The 17,592-nt window shown below is 41.1% G+C and overlaps 1 protein-coding gene across 5 annotated transcripts in view; it reads right to left on the bottom strand.

Annotated features, from left to right (window-relative positions):
* The window catches only part of specc1la (sperm antigen with calponin homology and coiled-coil domains 1-like a), a 73,115-nt gene that overhangs the window by 6,591 nt on the left and 48,932 nt on the right, over window positions 1-17,592 (bottom strand). For all 5 annotated transcript variants that reach the window (XM_088618607.1, XM_088618604.1, XM_088618605.1 and 2 more), the window contains 2 exons: window positions 1,692-1,808; window positions 1,244-1,303 (listed from right to left, as the gene is read on the bottom strand). In XM_088618607.1, the coding sequence (XP_088474733.1) occupies window positions 1,244-1,303; window positions 1,692-1,808 (177 nt within the window). The remainder of the gene's footprint in view (window positions 1-1,243; window positions 1,304-1,691; window positions 1,809-17,592) is intronic.

Here is a 17,592-nt window from a genome sequence, read left to right on the forward strand (position 1 = left end):
TAGCTTAATAACGCCATTGTGGAGAACCGTTAGAATATGCCCTATCAAGCTTTTTAAAGAACGCTGTCAGTCAAAGCCAGGAAAGCGCTTTTGTGGAACAAGTGCTGGATTGTAGTCTGCTTTCCTGGAAGGCTCTGGATTGGCTTTTTATGCGATTCTGCTGACAGGTGCAGGGAGGTAATACAGGCTCCTCTCTGAGGAGCATTCAGCAGGCTCATCTTCATGTTTTGACTTTAGATGGTTGTTTTTTTTTTTAAAAAGGTCTGCTGTGCTAGATCGGTGAATTAAACCTTCTTCTGACAATCTGCTGAGATTCCCACTGGAAAACTGCTAGTGGCTGGAAATAACATTAAAGTTGAAGTGTTCAGTTACAATAAAAAGGTAAATATCAGATAACAAATCACATTAATGTGTGAATACATCAGACACATTTGTAATCTCCTTATATTAAAGGCCTCAGGATAGGAGTCTAATTTTAACCTTTTAACTGCATAATCAAACAAGGTAGTTGTAAGTCTTTACTACAGTGTTTCCTTTTTTTGAGCTTTGAAATCATGAGATTTTCAGCCCCAAAGGTTCTATTCAGGACGTTTAGAGGCACTCTGTTCTTTTAACTCTTTGTTGTGATAAACCTGACTTCTATAAGTGACAGTGGAACAAATTAAACTTAAGCCTCACAAAGGAACTTGAGATCTAAACATTACTTGAACAAAATTGTAAAAAAATAAAATAAATAAAAGGCCGGCCAGTGTTCCTTGACCACTGTAGTGCAGTAGTCATTGACTGGTTCTACTGGTAAAACTTCCCTGTGCTGTTCTATGACACTTGACTTATATTCATAAACTAAGCCGTGTGTCTGTGACCTGCCCCTGACCTTGCTCTTATTAGTAGTACCAATTACTACTCAAAATCTGTCATTTCACAGCAACACAGTACTGTCTATATGTTCAGAGGATTGCAGAATACATTATATGGTATTGATGAAACCCAAACAGGATATGTATAACATTCTTTAGTGTGTTGATTACTGTCACAACAGAAACCACCTTTTGTTCTATAAACAACGGTGTTTCTGGTATCAAAGATTAAACAGTGAGCTGCAAGTAAATGTTTGCTGTTGGGGCGTCCCTCTTCCATTGGTATCAGCAAGGAGGTGATGAAATATCACGCAGCTAAGGGGTTAATTTTGTACTGTAAGCGATAAAACAAGCACCGCAGCACAGGGATTTTTTTATGATCTTACCAATGTGGACTTGATGCCAACACTCTCCGCAGCCTGGAAAGCCAACGTGAAATTTCTTCTCTGAAAAAGAGAGCAAAGTACAATGAGCTTCCTGTGTTATCGAGAGTTTAAAAGTCACCCATCCTGTCCTTCCACTTACACAAAATGTGGAGTTTTATTAAAAGGCCAAGAAGCTAGCAAAATTTCAGTCAACTCTACGCAGCTCGAGAACGAATTCAAATGCTTGTATTTGGATACCATCTGCACTGCTTGAATTTTTTCCTTCCCGAAACTCTGTCATGAATAAAACCTTGACACAACACGACCAAGGTGTGGCTTTCTTTTGTTGTTTTGGGTCATGTATTCAATATGCAAAAATGCATAGTGAACTATCTGAAGACAGATTCTATCCTCCACTGTGGTTCAAAATCTCCTAGGAGCCCCAAACAGATCTAGCCTCACCACATACCTTGTCCTGGCTGTTTAGCTCCTGGTATGGAATGTGAGCAGGAAGGTAGGTGTGCAGAACAGCACAGAATGCCAGGCCATCATTCCAGCTGCTGCTAAAATTAGTGATGTCAATGTTCTGGAAGAGGAAAAGGAAAAAAAAAACGTCAGGTGCTTGCTGCTCAGCTACTCAAAGACAATATATATCTTCAAATGTGCGTACTATACATTTCATTGATGGATCCGTGAAAGCAACGCTCTACAAACATTACATGGCTTATGAACAACCATCTGTCCCCACTCATTCCAGGGCTTGTCCATACAGATCCAGGACGTGGCAGCATACACAAGACTTGTCTCAACATTTGCATAATGTACAAGTAATAGGTTTATTCCATGCTGAAAAAAAGAAGAAAGAGAACACAACGTTTCGGCCGTGGAGCCTTCTTCAGGTGTGAGCTTTGCATAATGTGATGCTCTGCCTGGCACTATACTTTATTTGTTTTGTTTCTTTTTCCTCCAATAGGGATAATCCGACTGGACTGTTGGTTTGACTCTGCAGAACTCTTCTGGTAGGTTGCATGGAAAAACATTAGACAAAGCATGTGATCACCCCCATAATAAAAGGAGAATAGACAGTTCTTTAGGAATTTTCTTCTAAATACTTGACCAAGTCTTATTTCAATTGGCTCAAATCCCATCAAGGACATGGTCACAACTTGCATCCCTTGACTCCAAACTGAGAAGACAAATAAGCTTTCTGATAATGGATGGACAGCTAATACAAAACACGACTCAAAATACAATCTAGGCTTGATCGGGCTGTCCCAAACCAAGGTTTTATTGATCTCAGACGCAGGATCATGCTTTGTGTTCTTTGTGCTTTGTGTTCCCAATTCCAGAAAGCTGAGGGTTAAAGGTAGACAAACTGCTTATCCCACTGTGGCTCATCTTCCTGGAGCCTGAAATAACCTGACAACCTTTTCTGTCGCACTGCAATAACTCAGCTCCTCCCCACAAACTGTCTTTTATTGCAGCAGACAATTAAGCAAATACTGTATGTTTACAGGTATGTCATAAACATGTCATAAACAGGCATTGTTTTATGTCATTTGAAAGCTGAGCACGATTAAACAGCAAAGACAACAGGTGAGTACAGTATGTAGGCTTTTTGGATGGAAGGTGCCACTTTAAAGACACAAGTCTGTATCTTCATGTTAACACACACCTTTATGCTCATGCCCATCTGCCCTGCAGCCTCCACCCATTCTCCACTGGCTGAATGGCACACTGTACCACACACGTGCAGAAAGAGAGGCACTTCTTTACATAAAGAAGTTAGGGGCATTTGGAAAAAAAAAACCACCTAACTGCATTAGTTCCTGTCTCAACCTCATCCGAAAAGCAGCTGGCTGAGATTCTCGGAAAACTAAGCCGCTACCAACAGACCAGCACGAGCCTGGGAATAAACTCAGCCCAAGCCGCTGGATCACGAGAGGCTTCGATTTGGTCCCGTCTCAGACCACCAGACCCTCTCACCCTTGTGTTCTCAGCCTCAAAATAACCGTTTCTTTTTCCGTCTTATCAGAATAGTATCCTGCAACAAAACAATGCAAGGGTGAGTCTTCACAGCACAATGTGCTCTTTTTAGCAGATTTTCCCCCCGGTATTTGAATTTGCTGATCATGTAAAACAAGTCAATCTGAGGAGCGGGGGGTTGTGTGTTAGTGGGCCTCACAGCGAGACGTGCTGCAGCTCGATGACAGGCTGCCAGGACACGACAGAAACAGGTTTTAGATTGATTAACCTTCAAGGCAGAATCCCAGAAAAGGTATCAATCCAGCAGGCTTCTTCAGAATGAACAGTGATACACGAGCCAGAAGGTAGAAATGGACACTGCTGAAGTGCACTAAAAACCCAAAACAGGAGCCACTTTACCCAAAGGGTGGTGGGAGTGTGAAACGAGTTACCCAGCCATGGTTTTGAAGCTGGATGAGAGAGCCTTGGGTCAATGAACTACTAACTACCAAAAAACCTAGAAGGGCTGAATGAGTCCTTCTGCTCTAAACTGAAGACACCTAGACAGAACCCCAGTACCCACTGGACATACAAATTTCAAAGACGACTAGAGCAAAAAATAACTAATGTTGTTCTGCAAAGCATGACGTACTGAAGGTTGATGCTACAGATGATATATGCCCACTGTGCCGGAAAGTGTTTCAATAGGTGCCATCACTGTATTGTGATAGTTCACCGTTTTACATTTACAATAACTGGGACAAAAAAAAAAAAAAAAAAGACCTTTCTAACCACCTCCTTTGGAATTATATCCCAAAGCATTCCCACAAAGCCCTGTGAGATCCTTCAGGGGCGGCAAAAGCTGAAAACTAACCCGGTAAACCACAGGGTCAACACCACTTAAAAACAAATCAATATTACCCCCCCCCCAAATTCTCAGAAGTTCATGCAGCATGAGAAATCGTCGCCTGGAGAAGATTTATTCCCGGTCAAGTTCAGCACAAAAACAACAAGCAACCCCCCCCTTCTTTCTGGTCTGCTTCCTCTCCTTGTCCCTGAAGAAGACAGCCTCCCAGTGGCCGCGGCCCCACCTCTGCAGAGCCTGCAACCTACGTGCCTGCGCTCACAGTCCGAGGCAGGGGGCGCTCGGGGCTCCAAAAGGGTTCCGTTGCCATCGGAAACGGCTTTGTCCGGCCAGAGCAGGAACAGCGATTCACAGATGTTGGAGGGGGGGCGGAATAAGAATAGCACAGCCCTGAATCAGAGGCAGGAAATACAGCCAGTTGCTGGATGAAGACCAGTGCATTTTTAAGATACCCGTCCACACACACAGGCACCTTCCTCTGAAGTTTAATTTTGGCTCATTACTTCCTCATCGATTGCCACTCTCAATGTCCATTTCCTCATCGCTCTATAACTGATCTCTAGCTATCATCTAGGCAGGCCTCCTGCCTCCCAAAACCCGGCAGGTAAACCCTAATTTTTAGGCTTTCTTTAAGGGGATTCTTGACACAGTTCATTTCTAACCTTTTAATCTGGTATTGTTCTAAGCGCGCTCTCGCAGGTCAGAAAAAAAATAACAGACACAGCTTTTCCTGCTGAGTCACTGATGCAGTCGGCGAGTGCTTATTTAAAACTGGCTGGAGTCAGATGGTGTTTTAACAGGGAGATTACTGAGCTGCCATGCAGATCTCTGATGTGGTCTCCCCAGTGAGAAAGTGTATGTTTTGCGTTGGAGATGGCTACCCTGGTTTCCTGAAAACATGTGAAAATACTAACCGCAGAAGAGATTTATGCTGCTATGGTAACCAGTAACATGCACACAAACTCTGTGATGCAATGCAGAGTGGCAGATGTGAAAATAAAATTTGCATGCTTCAAAAGAAGAAAAAAGACATCTGATTTTCATTCAGGATGATCACAGTTTAAATCCACTTTCATCTGGAGGAAACCCGGATGAAATGATATCTATTCAGCATGTGTTGTCCAGAGTGGTCAGAAACAGTGAAGAGTGGGTTGAGGGCTACAGCCCCATCACCAGTTTCACCTACAGTACAGTACGTCACTGATGACCAGTGACTGGGTCTAACCAAACAGTGATGGTCTACCCAGCCTGTATCGAGATTGAGCGTTACTGTATTCTCTGCATACCACGCAGCATTAACTCAAAATGTGCAAGAACCCTCAACCACACAGCTCTGCTGATCAATGGAAACTCTCCTGTAGGCACCAGGACGTCAAATGTTAAATGTTTTGGACATACAGTACATGAGGTCTGCTCTCATGTTTCTCTTCAAACTGGGGGGAGATAAGTACCCTCTCAATGTCCAAATTACCACCTTCAGGCATGACATTTGCTGGAAGACCTAACTCCATGGAGAAACACCAATATTTTAATGTTGTGCAGAAATCAGTCTTGAGGAGACCAACACGGCTACTGTAGATTACATTTCACCAGAGCAAAACCATGGCAGGATGGTCCGATTCCCATTCTTATCTTAAAAAAGGTACTTCATTACCTTCCTTTCTTCTTTTTTTAATGCCTGAGCTCTCACTTTTAACTTTTTTTTTTAATCTGCTATATTTGGAAAATTGAATAAAAAACCATTAACTCCAAAAATAAAATAAAGTGGGAATTCCAAAGTGAAAAAGAACACCTCCTTTGTTCTTTGAGCCGGTGAAACATCTGACCCTCTGAAAAACAATCCTCTGTTTCAGAATTCTAACCAGACAGAGGCTAAGAATTCAAGGAACGGGGAAGAATTATTGTACTCTAGTGCCAGGAATTCCAGTTTCTTTCATTTTGTTTCTGCACTGTTCGTTCGAACTCTCCTCTGGAGTCCTTCTTTGATTTGACATCTCCACAGCCAGCCATGTTTTACATTCCCACAAGAGCTCAGGACCCACCATCTCAGTAACTGAATTACCGTTTCATTCAGGGCTGCAGCTCAGGGGGGGTATCCAGGACAAGGCCTGTGCGACTACTGAGGTGCATTATAAGTTGTGATGATGACAAAGAAAATATGTTTTCTCAAGGGACAGAATCAACCTAGAAGCACCAAAGAATATTGAATTATATGTCATTGTTATTTATTTCACAGGAATAACAGCATAAATCTAAGTCTTTATGCGCTGGATCTGGTTTTTATTACCATTACAGCCCTATGGCTAAGACCAAAACTCTTGTATCTTGACCCAGGCAGGGCGAACAAACACCGTTTTGACTACAGGAGTTTTGAGTTAGGGAAGAAGGGGGCAGATGCTCTCCATTATCAGTAAGAGGACGGCGAGACCTCGCAGTCACAAGGGGTTCGGGGCTCTTCAACATGTGTCCTCAAGACGCTTGGTCAAAAGCAGAGGATGGAGCCGGGAGGGAAAAGCTCAAGGGGAAATTATAAATCTGTCACGCTGGCCTTTGCATCAGCAACGGAGAGGAAATGAAGTAAGGTATTCGGAAACAATTAAAGAGAAATGGCTACGTGTACAGTGTGTCGCTGACTGAGAATTTGTAAGAGTTGATAGGGAGAGGTGCTGTAAATGAAGACAAGTTGGGAAAATACTTTCCCATGGAAACCACAATCTGTTGTATTACAATTCTGTAGAAGGTTTATTTGATGTAGACCATCCTTATTATAAAAGAGGAATGATTTCTGCCACCTACAAACTAAATATTCACTCTCCGATCAGGCAGGACTTGCTTGATTAGCAAAACACATCAGTGCCCACTGAGATAACTTTTCTATTCAGTACAGGTAGAGAGCCTGCAGAAATAAACAGCATTTTCTCACTGTTAGTTTGAAAACCTCCCAGAGCTTTTGTACAAAAACCACCACCAAAGAACTGGAAATTGTCACATATATTTTGGAAATTGAATCTGAGAGGTACTAAGTTTAAAATAATATTTTCTTGGATTTCCTAAATGAACGGTTTGCTTCTCCTTCTTCAAAAGAACAGGAGGCGCATTTAACAAGATGCAAAATTGGAGATTAATTTAAAAAATGCATGCAATAGAGATGATGCAGACACTAACAAAAATATAATTAATTAACAATTTCAACATGGGTGAAAAAAATCAGCACTTAAGAATATTGTTCTCTGAAAAGTCAGCCAGAACAAGCTAGATAACCTAATTTCTGTACTTGAGCTCTAGCAGTATTTTGTCTTTTTATTACCTATTTTTGGTATAACCTGAAATATAGGAGTATAGCAACATAAAAGAAGTGAATTAGTAAGATTGCATCCGGCATCATAAAAGCAATAAGGCTTCTTTAACATGTCTGACCTGAGTTACATTGTTACAGAAACTGATCTTATGATACAAAATGGAGCCCTGATTTAAAAGACCTGGAATACAGGGAGACAGATGGGGAAAGACCTGGAATACAGCGTGAGTCTGAATTTTAGCTTGAAGCAGCTACAGGGCTCTGAAATTGCAGTTTCACCGTGCAGGTGTGGAAGTGCTTTGGGACCCAAGTTTGAGAGACCTAAGCGTTCCCCATCATAAATTAAAATGGCTTACATAAGCCCAAGCACGACACCTTTTTTTAGATTACCTTGAAAGGTCATCTTTCTGAAAGTAAGCTTCCAACTCTTCTCCCAACAAGAAGTTTTTTCAGTTAAATGATGTAAACACTAATACAACAGAGGAAAAAACCTTACAGTAGACTATATATTACATCTGTCACATTTTTCAAGATTAAACACTCACGTCAGAGATATTCTTAAATCCAATAATTTATAAATCAAGGCTTACAATTCAAGTTATAACCTCTTTGCAGTCTAGTTTTGGTTATAATGCAAACATAATAATGTCTGATAGTAGCCCAGTGGTGCTAAACTGAATAAAATGGAGAACACTGGAGTCCGTCTTTCAGATGTGAGGGCTTGGAGATAAATACAATATCTATCCTCTTTCCACAGTTGCTACAGGTCCCAAAGCAACTTCAGACAGTAGCTCAAAATGTTTGCGAATCCAATGCAATTTTCACTCATTATGTTCCTCACATAAAAAGTGTATCACAAAGACACCTAAGTCTTTTTCAAGTTCTCAAATACCCATAGTTTTTTGATGGTGCTACCTGCATGCAATACTCTGCACATTAAATGAGCATGTGAACAGAGATATATCGGGTGATTCAAGTGCTGAATGGTCTTGGTCTACATCACTGTCAACGTTGCCAGGCAACTGAAAGACTAAAAGTCACCATATGAAGGTAGAAAGCAGGTGTCAAGAAAAGCACCTGCCTTGATTAACTGGAGACAGCACCTCTTTGTATCGAGAAAACACGGCACTGAGAAATACAGCGCCTCTTCTCCTTAATCAGTTGAGGACAATAATAGGAGATGTCGCAGAGAAAAGGTCTTCCACCTTACAATTCTCACATATAATTCTTACCCTTCTCACTCTGCATGAGGCAGCATAACCTTTTCAGAGACTTACTGGGCATCCAGTGACTTGTTATAAATGTTTTACCAAATGTTTAATCTCTATTAACAAGTACGTGATTTTCCCTTTTGCTCTTAACCCAAAACGTGCTGTTTTATTAACATCAAGGCTACACACTGTAGAAATCGCAACTGTTCCCTGCACGTAAACTTCATACATTTCAGGACAAAGTGATCTACATAATGGTAGCAGACTTGTCAACAGTTTATGAGCATGGTAAAAATAGAGTACATTATATATGAATCGGCCAATTCTAAGAGGAACTGTACAATAATGAGCAACAGCCAGGTAGAAATACCATTTACACCCACACTGAGGCACATTCTGACAGCTATCTATTACACCAAACCCAAATGGCAACCATAACAAAAAAAACTCAATGATGAAACGATTCCAAATAAAATTCACACAGGAACTGTTAAACGAAACATCTACACAAGATTAAAGCTTTCAATAATTCTACAACCATTTCTACACATAGTACAGGTTTATCTGCATGACACCATTAATGTCACTGCACGCAGAGTTACTGTATATCTTTTTATGCACAGTTCCTCCCAATCCCACATAAAAACTAACAATAAAAATGTTTTTGCTTCTTCAGTGATGGAGATTGCATGTACACACAGAAACACATCTGACAGTTAAATATGAGCTATATCAGAACACACTCACTAAAACGGCACAGCCACCAGTATACAACCCAACAGCCAGAACAATTTTGATAATCCTTTGATAACTTTGGGCACTGGACAGTAATCATATCAGGACATGAAGGCCTCTGTCTCATTCCTGAAAGAGTTGGCGCACACAGTACACTATGATCAAAGACAGTCTGTTTGCTACTGAAATATTTGCAACAGTTTTCTGACACTCCTGGAAAAAAGCATTGTATATTACAGTATATGTAATAGATAAGGAATCAACGTTTCTGCCATGAAACCTTCAGGCTATTCAGCAAAATAGATTAGATTAGTTTATGGATAAAAGGAAATATACTATAAAGAATCACACTAAACCATAACTCATTTCATTTTTAAACTGCAAAACTACCATAAATGTTTCCAAAACCAAGTGATCTACCATAAAAACATTACTATCTTTTAAATTAAACTTTTGTAATTATGTCTGAAAATAGGAATGTAGCCCTTGATTGGTGATGAATAAACAAAATATACTGGGCAAAACACCTGTCAACTTGCTTGAAAGTGTGGCAGTACAATGACATATTTTCACACTACCAGAGTTATTTTAAACAATTTTCTACTGAGGTTACAAGTGAGTTCAGTAAGCACGTTCCACAAGCGAAAGTGTAAAACATTTCTTCATTCAAACCATTTTTTTCTCATTAAAAAGCATGGTTGAAATGTATACCCAGTGCTTCCCACAACAACCTCATCTTAATAAAGTTGGAATTTAATCATGTGCTGGACTTTCCAAATTCCATCTACAGCCCCTTGCCAGAATCTTCAATTCCAGGAAAAGCAGCCACATCCCATTCAAATGTCAGTCTTCCAGAGGGTTGAAAAGGGCTCGATTGCACTCTACCAAGTTGGGGTTTTTTGGTCGGTATTCACCACCTCAACAGGGGTCTCACGAACACAGATCCAGCCGGCGGGAGGAGAAACAACGGACACCAGCTCACTTCACAGCAAGGTGCGGAATGATCTCGGCCTCAGTGAGAACTGGAATAACCACACAAAGCAAAGCTCCACATCTCATCTGCAACCAAAACTAGTCTGTCAAGCTGTACTGCAAGGGTGCGAATCAGAATTACGATGCCTTTTACTGGGAAACTAACTCCATGATGAGACTTACCTGCCATTTCCAGAGGAACACCCAACATATTGGAACAAATATTTCAATAGTAAAAATAAACACATTTGTCTATAATACAAAAGATAAACAACACTGATTCAAGCACACTCCTTGGGGAACAATAATGAGCATGAATATGAATTAGCTCTTTGTCCAATTATAATGCTAGAGCAGACTGAATGGTCTAAGTCCCCTCATTCAAAATACTGACTTAATTAAAAGGTAACAGACACTGACTGCTGTTTTAAGCTTATTAGAGCTTATCAGATAGACATACTGTACAGTAGCTAACTCTGCCTAGTGACAAGGATGCATTTTAGAAAGAGGCCTGTCTTCCAGGTTAGGATGGGAGTTAAATCCAACAATTTCTTAACGTCTGCAACTGTGCAAATGTCAGATCTGGTGTAAGTGTGGCACTACTTTAATGCAAAGTCCTCAGGTGAATCTCATTGCATCATAAAGTCTTTGATAAATCACGGCTTGGTATATGTCAAAGAGCACCATATACCAGTGGAAGAAGGATGCATTAAGAAAAAACAGCCACCAGAATTTCTTTTGTCCTTTCTGTTAATGTGATGTCATCTTCTACCAACTTCTGTTAAAATCTCAGGTGACTCATTACCTCCGATTTTGTGTGACTCCATTCATTTTTTTTATCCTTCAGCATTTATAGCTTCATATTCCCCCTTTAAATGCCTTCAAAAGATTTCACCCAGGCAATCTTGGATATAGTCCTGGAATAGATCAAGACTTCAAGGTACCTGCCAGAACAAATTCCTTACGTCATCTGATGGCAATGTCTCCTGTATGACTGCAGCATTCTGTGCTATCCAAAGGAAATCTGCCAATCACGAGATGATTCTGGGTTTGGAATTTGTGGGCAGCTGGACTGAAGTTCTGATTGAACTCTTCCCTTCCTCCGGTGGTTCCCAATCCTGGTCCTGGCGACTCACACACCTTTTGGCTTTTACTCAAGCTGAGCCCTCAGTTACACAATCATACCCTTCAGTGACTTCATAATAAATTATCTGATTCATTCGAACTGTTTTTTCCCCAACTCTTAAACCTGTTGGAGCTGTAATCATAGTGTTTCGTAAGTGAAATTAAATCCCACACTTGTGGCTAGAAACAAAATGTCAATATTAAATTGTTAGTAACTTCTTAGATCAAGTAAGGCTTCAATTATTTAATGAAGTTGGGATGGAATGATGAATGAAAACCAGCAGGTGTGTCAGTTACTAGGACCAGGAGTCTTACAACAGGCCACTACATCTCAACAGTCACGTTTGTTTGCTTAAGCAGGTATTACTTCCATACACCCCTGTGGCTGCAATTCAGTTAAACAGGTGTTCAATCAAGGAGGTTCCCAGGTTGCTGTTCAATCTTTCAATAACCGTGCAAGTACAATGGGTTCACTGCCTGCTGCTGCTACATAAAAAAAAATTACAAGTCAGAAGTAGCTTCCCTGTACAAGAAAAGAAGCATCACTTGGACACTGGGGAATTTTTGATAATTGATTCTAGTGATTGAATTGCTACACAGCCTCACCCCCCGCCCCTGCCTCCCCCTCCACCATGCCCACTTTAGGGTTTCTGTGTACATTTATAACATTCAAGAGGCAGACCCTGGATATGGCTGCATGCAGTGCCAGGCGGTATTCCTTAAGGGCCAAGAGCCCCCTTCATAAAGACCCCAGGACACAGCTTTACAATTTTTTTGTTTTCATTTTCATCCCCCACACCCCCACCCCTAGCTACGTGTTGAATGAGAAATGTAAGCGGGAAGTTGAGCACAAAATGGAATTTCTTTTTCCCCTACCCCATCCTTGTCAGCATCACTACTTGATCTCCAATTACCTTTCCTCAATCTGCAAGACAAAATGGGCTTTGTCTCTCCAGCTGGAAGAGGGCTCCACAATAGCATGTCGCAGTACGTGCTTTTTGGCACATGAAAGGAACTGTCATTACAGGCGAGGCTTATATAGGCCAACACTGCCACAGGTTTTATTTGAGATTTTCACTTTGTGTCTTCCCAGTTCTAGTTTTCCCTACAAAATTAACTTTTTCTCCTCTGAGGGCTCTGAAGCAATGGACAGATTTCAGGCCGAATTAAAATGTACAGCTCACCGTGTTGTATACCATGGAGAAAAAACAAAAATGATCTTGAACGAGAACAGGGCTGTCAGCAGTCTGGAGCCTCACCGATTTTAATAGCTGCAAGGCTGGTTTTCATTTTCTCATTTCCTTGTCAGTCGGCCACACAAGGCCGAAGCCAAGCTCTGCGAGACAGGCGTGGCCGCCTGGAGTGGAGGGGTTTGTGGAGTTGGCCTCCACTCAGTGGGCTATTAAGGTAATAATGTGCTTGTTCAGGAAAAAGAAAATCCATAAAGAGAGGCTTGTTGATGCGAAAGGTTAACAAGGTAAGTTAGTCCAGAAGCACTGAGAGGAAACAGCGAGCGCAATAATGAACGTATTAACTACTCAATAAGGACGAGAGGCTGCATCGCCGTCCGTCATGGGGAAACAAACAGAAAACGTCAGTGTCCCCTCTGGGGGGCTAGTGGACCCTCACAAACATTAAATAAAACCAATTACAGGCCCATGTAACGCCTTCGCTGATTTTTAAACAGATTATTTCACCTGTGATGAAGAGCAACAAAAATTCAGGGGGGACGAGAACACAAGGAAGAAAATGACAGCACACCTCCACCTAAGCTCTTGTCTAATGAAGAATTCGTTAAAATGTATACACAGTAAACAAAATAGTAGGGAGTGCTTTTTCTCCGAAATATTGCTTGAGAACACCAAGCAGACAGGACACCTCCAGGAACACAGGAGCCACAAGGAAAAGACAAGGAAAAGCGTCTGCTAGAACAATTACCAACAACAGCAGCCAGGTTAAAAAAACTAGTTAAATAAAAAGAAGCAATGAGAAAACGTCGATGCGTATTGTTTACTTTGACAACCTCATCAAGCACCGGCCTACCAGCAGCTCCCCAGGGCACGCTGCTGGGTTCAGGACGTTACTCGACAAGCATCACGTACTCCTCGTCGCCCTTCAGCTGGGGCTCGCCGGCCCTCCCTCCCGCTGCCACCCCCACCAGCCTGTAGTGAGGGGGGGCTAGGGGTCAGCAGGTGGTAAGAAGGGTGAATGACCATCGACAGTGACACTGGAGAGACCTGCTCAAAGAGCCCCGTACAGATACTGAACTCATTACGGTGCGCGTGAATAATTCAAGCAGATTCCTGGAACTCCACTGCAATTGTACTCTGCTTCCCCCCCACCACTCCTTCTTTCTCAGGTTTTATGAGGCTAATTTTGCATCTCTGAGCTGAGTGAAGCTGGCCAAAACCAAATTAAAATTCCTGTTTAGAAAAATGAATGAACTTGAGGTCAGTTTGAGAACCTGGATTGACACTTCAAAATGACATCGTGGTGAAACGCGAACTGATGGTTATTTAAAAGCAAAACTCCTAAGTGAATCCATTTTTAGTCTATAGGGTTAAGGAGTGTTTCTTATTGGGCAAAAACATAGGAAGTAAATATAATTTATAGCCATCAATTTCAAAACACTTAAAGGGCAGGTGAACCAAAAGGTTTAACTGAAAAGTGGCTATGTCCATTTTATTGAAATCTCAATTCACATAAAGTACTATGAAGTGTAGATTTGTGATTTTTACACAATTGTGAAAGCAAAACACCTCATGTTTTGAATAAAGAAAAAGAAGTCAGTTCACTTAATATCCGATGGGCACCATTTCGAAACGGGGACCTCATCGAATACCAAAAATCTCTCTACAGCAGCAAAAAAGGTAATCGCATGCTGTGTCCACATAATCTTAATCATGTCGAGGAAAAGCCCTTCTTTTAGCAGCACAACCATATCACAAGAGAAGAGAAAGTTATTTTACTATTACTGTCACATTCAGGAAAAAGTTCTTGTTGCTAAGAGGTTCCAGATACAAACCAATGTTTTCAAGTGCTGAAATATTACTTCTTCTAACAATAATAGCAATTGAGTTTACAATGACGTCCAAGTATTTTCACTATATGTAAATTGGTAGGTCTTATACTGCACACATACTCTACTGGTGTACCTGACTGTTTAATAATAATAATAATAATAATAATAATAATATTTCAAGAAACCTCTTGAGATTTGTTATGACCACAAGACGCAGGAACTCGTTTTTACATCTCATCTGAAGGACGGCGCATTTTTTTTTTACAGTGCAGTCTACCCGTCACTACACTGAAATAGTGAAACAGACCTCAGGGCGAGCGCCCCCTACTGGCCCCTTTTAACGCCTCTTCCAGCAGCAACCTCAGCTCTCCCAGGAGGTCTCCCATCCAGGTATTGGCCAGGCTACCACCTGCCGAGCTCTAGTGGGTTGCCAGTTGTGAGCCGCAGGGTGATAAAACTGCTGGCTATAAAATGCAAGATTAAACGCAAGAAATGCAAGGTCTTACTGCTTCTCCAGTCGCAGTGGTCACTAATCTCTGCAAGATACTTGGGGTAATTATTCTTCCCCTTAGGCCATCTTGAGTTATCGCCAGCCTAATTTTCTACAAGGAAGAAATCTTGAAAATACATATAACAAAACACCATAATCTCTGAAACATCCTGGAACAACACTGACACTGAACGAGTTTAATGGGGCAAATCTGATTGGTCTTGCAACAGATTACCTTAAAAGCTGAAGTAGAGGGAATTACAACAAAGAAACAATAAAACAAGGTATGTGTTAGTTTACACACACAGGTATATCAAAAAGGGGGGGGGGTTTGGATGCTTAGAAAAAGATTAAGCAATAAAATGTCTGTTTACCCTTCTAAGTCAATGGCAAACACATCATTACTGATAATGGATAACAGGATACTGGCATAATGCTTTCTTAAATGTAAATGTGAACAGTATACCAGCAGCTTTGCATCACACAAATAGAACCACAATGCAAAACGGGGTCTGAAAAAGTCTTACAATTTTTGATTTTGCAGTCACTGTAGCTTCATATGTTATAAAGGGTCAATCTGGAGCTGCTAAATGCTACTGACTCGACTTGTGCTTCTCCATACTGCATAAGAAGACAGCTCATTGGTCCTTTGACACTATAAGCTCCTTAGCTTGTGACAGGAAGCTGGCACCAGCTGGTGAAACTGTATGCTACTACAAGAAAAATCATGACATGGCCCAGTGATTATGTCACCATCAGGCGCAACTTTGAAAACACTTTTAAAATGACCAAGCAGATTTAACAAATGCTTCATTGCTTCATCCAAAAACTGAAAGGTGAAAGGAGAGTTACTCTCCTTCATTTTGGCCAACCTCTTGATAATTCATCTTTGACAGACTTCAACAGCAGAAGAATGGAATTCCCCAGTGATGTGAACAACACAAAGGACTGGAAATCAATATTCAGGAAAGTGTTGCTATAATTTCACTGTCTTTTTTATTCCCAGAAGCATTCAATGATTATTACCAGAATTCTAACATCTGCTGCACTGACCAACTAACCCAAGTTTCTTAAATTTCTATTACATTAGCATTTACTGTTAGAAAAAAAATACCTTGCAGTCAGTCAAGTTTACAGTTTCATATGCTGGACACAGTGTTGTTGATAAAGTCCATCAGAAGGACATTCAGGTTATCAGATGAAGAGTTTCTATAGCCTGTTTAACTAAAGCATCGCCATTCCCTGAACTAGTCTGTTCCTTGATACAGCACTATATTCACGATTGATTTCAGCTTTGGTTTTTACCAAGTGTAGAAATGCATGCAATAGCAAGAACTAAAATAAGAGCCAACTGACTGTCTCTGGTTTCCTGGGATGTAGGGTAACAACATCGTCTGAGGAGCTTACAGCACAAGGCAAAGCCAGCCCAGGTTTAGAATATGCTGGATTAAACTGGTATGGAAAAGGGATATGTTTATTTAGCTTTTTGGAAAAATAGTTCACAAGATGCTTTCTCAGGTCAGTGGAAGATGCAAACAAGAGCAACAGCAAGGAGCAATGAGCACCAACAGAAAAACAACCGAGAAAAAAAATGATTTACATGTATGAATAAACACTGAAAGTGGAAACTTTGGCAGCATCTAGCACCTACTAATCTTCTGCAGATGTGGTGAACTGTGGCTATGCATGAGAGAGATGCGTTTCAGACAATCGAAGTGAATTAGGGGTCTAAATCCTTTTGTTTGAGACAAAAAAATAAAAAAGATAAATAATTCTTGGAGCATTGAGGAAGACACCCCTTTGTCCATCAAAATCTTTATGATCTCATTTAGAAAGATTTCTCTTCTAATTTTTTCCCAGCTTGTCAAAAACAAAAAATGGCTGTCAGATTTCAATTCTAAACTCTGCCTTCTCTCAGTGCCTCCCAAATTTATTTGCTCTGAACAGCCTCCCACTTAAGATGTAACCTCTAAACAGCTTAAGCTCTACTGCTGAAGCCCTCCCTGCCAGGAGCCGCAGCTTAAATCTTATTTCAAAAGCCACATTTCAACGAGGAAGTGACAGAGGGTGTCTGTTTGATAAAATATTTAATTAAATGCAGTCTGCGCTATCTATAACTCATGTCACTAAGGGATAAGGAACACCACCCATGTGCATGAATCTGTCCCTTCACCTTGGGAAAAAAGGTACAGATCCAATTAAGAGCCTCTCAAAAGACAGTCTTTTATACAGCATTTACTTCTCAAGCAATACAATCTTACTGTCAGCCAACACGTAATACTGTCAGCTCTAAGACTCTCCATGCCTCTAAATTCCAGCTTTTATAAATCAAGAATCACCAATTATTTTGGTTAGATCTTTTTTATTTGGAAAAGCAAGTTGTTTTTTTTTTTTTTTTGCAGCTACGATACCTACAACCCTCCTTCGGTCCATCAGTCATTTCACGTGTCAATATGCGCGTTTTAAGTGGCAGTTCTGCACCATTCTGAGGACAGGAGCCACCCTCCCCAACAGCGCCATCGGCCTGAAAGTGCCAGAAGACTCTGAGGCTCGCTGTCTCACTACGCCCACCCTACCCTTGGCGGGAGTCCAAGTCAGCTAGTGACCTGGGCAGGAATCCTTGGTCCCAGAGCTCACACTGTGTTTGGGAGAACTTGGGAGGCTCCTAGACTCTACCTCCTAAGGCT

This window comes from Lepisosteus platostomus, chromosome 24 (assembly GCF_059453375.1).
Source record: "Lepisosteus platostomus isolate fLepPlt1 chromosome 24, fLepPlt1.hap1, whole genome shotgun sequence".
In the NCBI taxonomy this organism is placed as follows: Eukaryota; Metazoa; Chordata; class Actinopteri; order Semionotiformes; family Lepisosteidae; genus Lepisosteus; species Lepisosteus platostomus.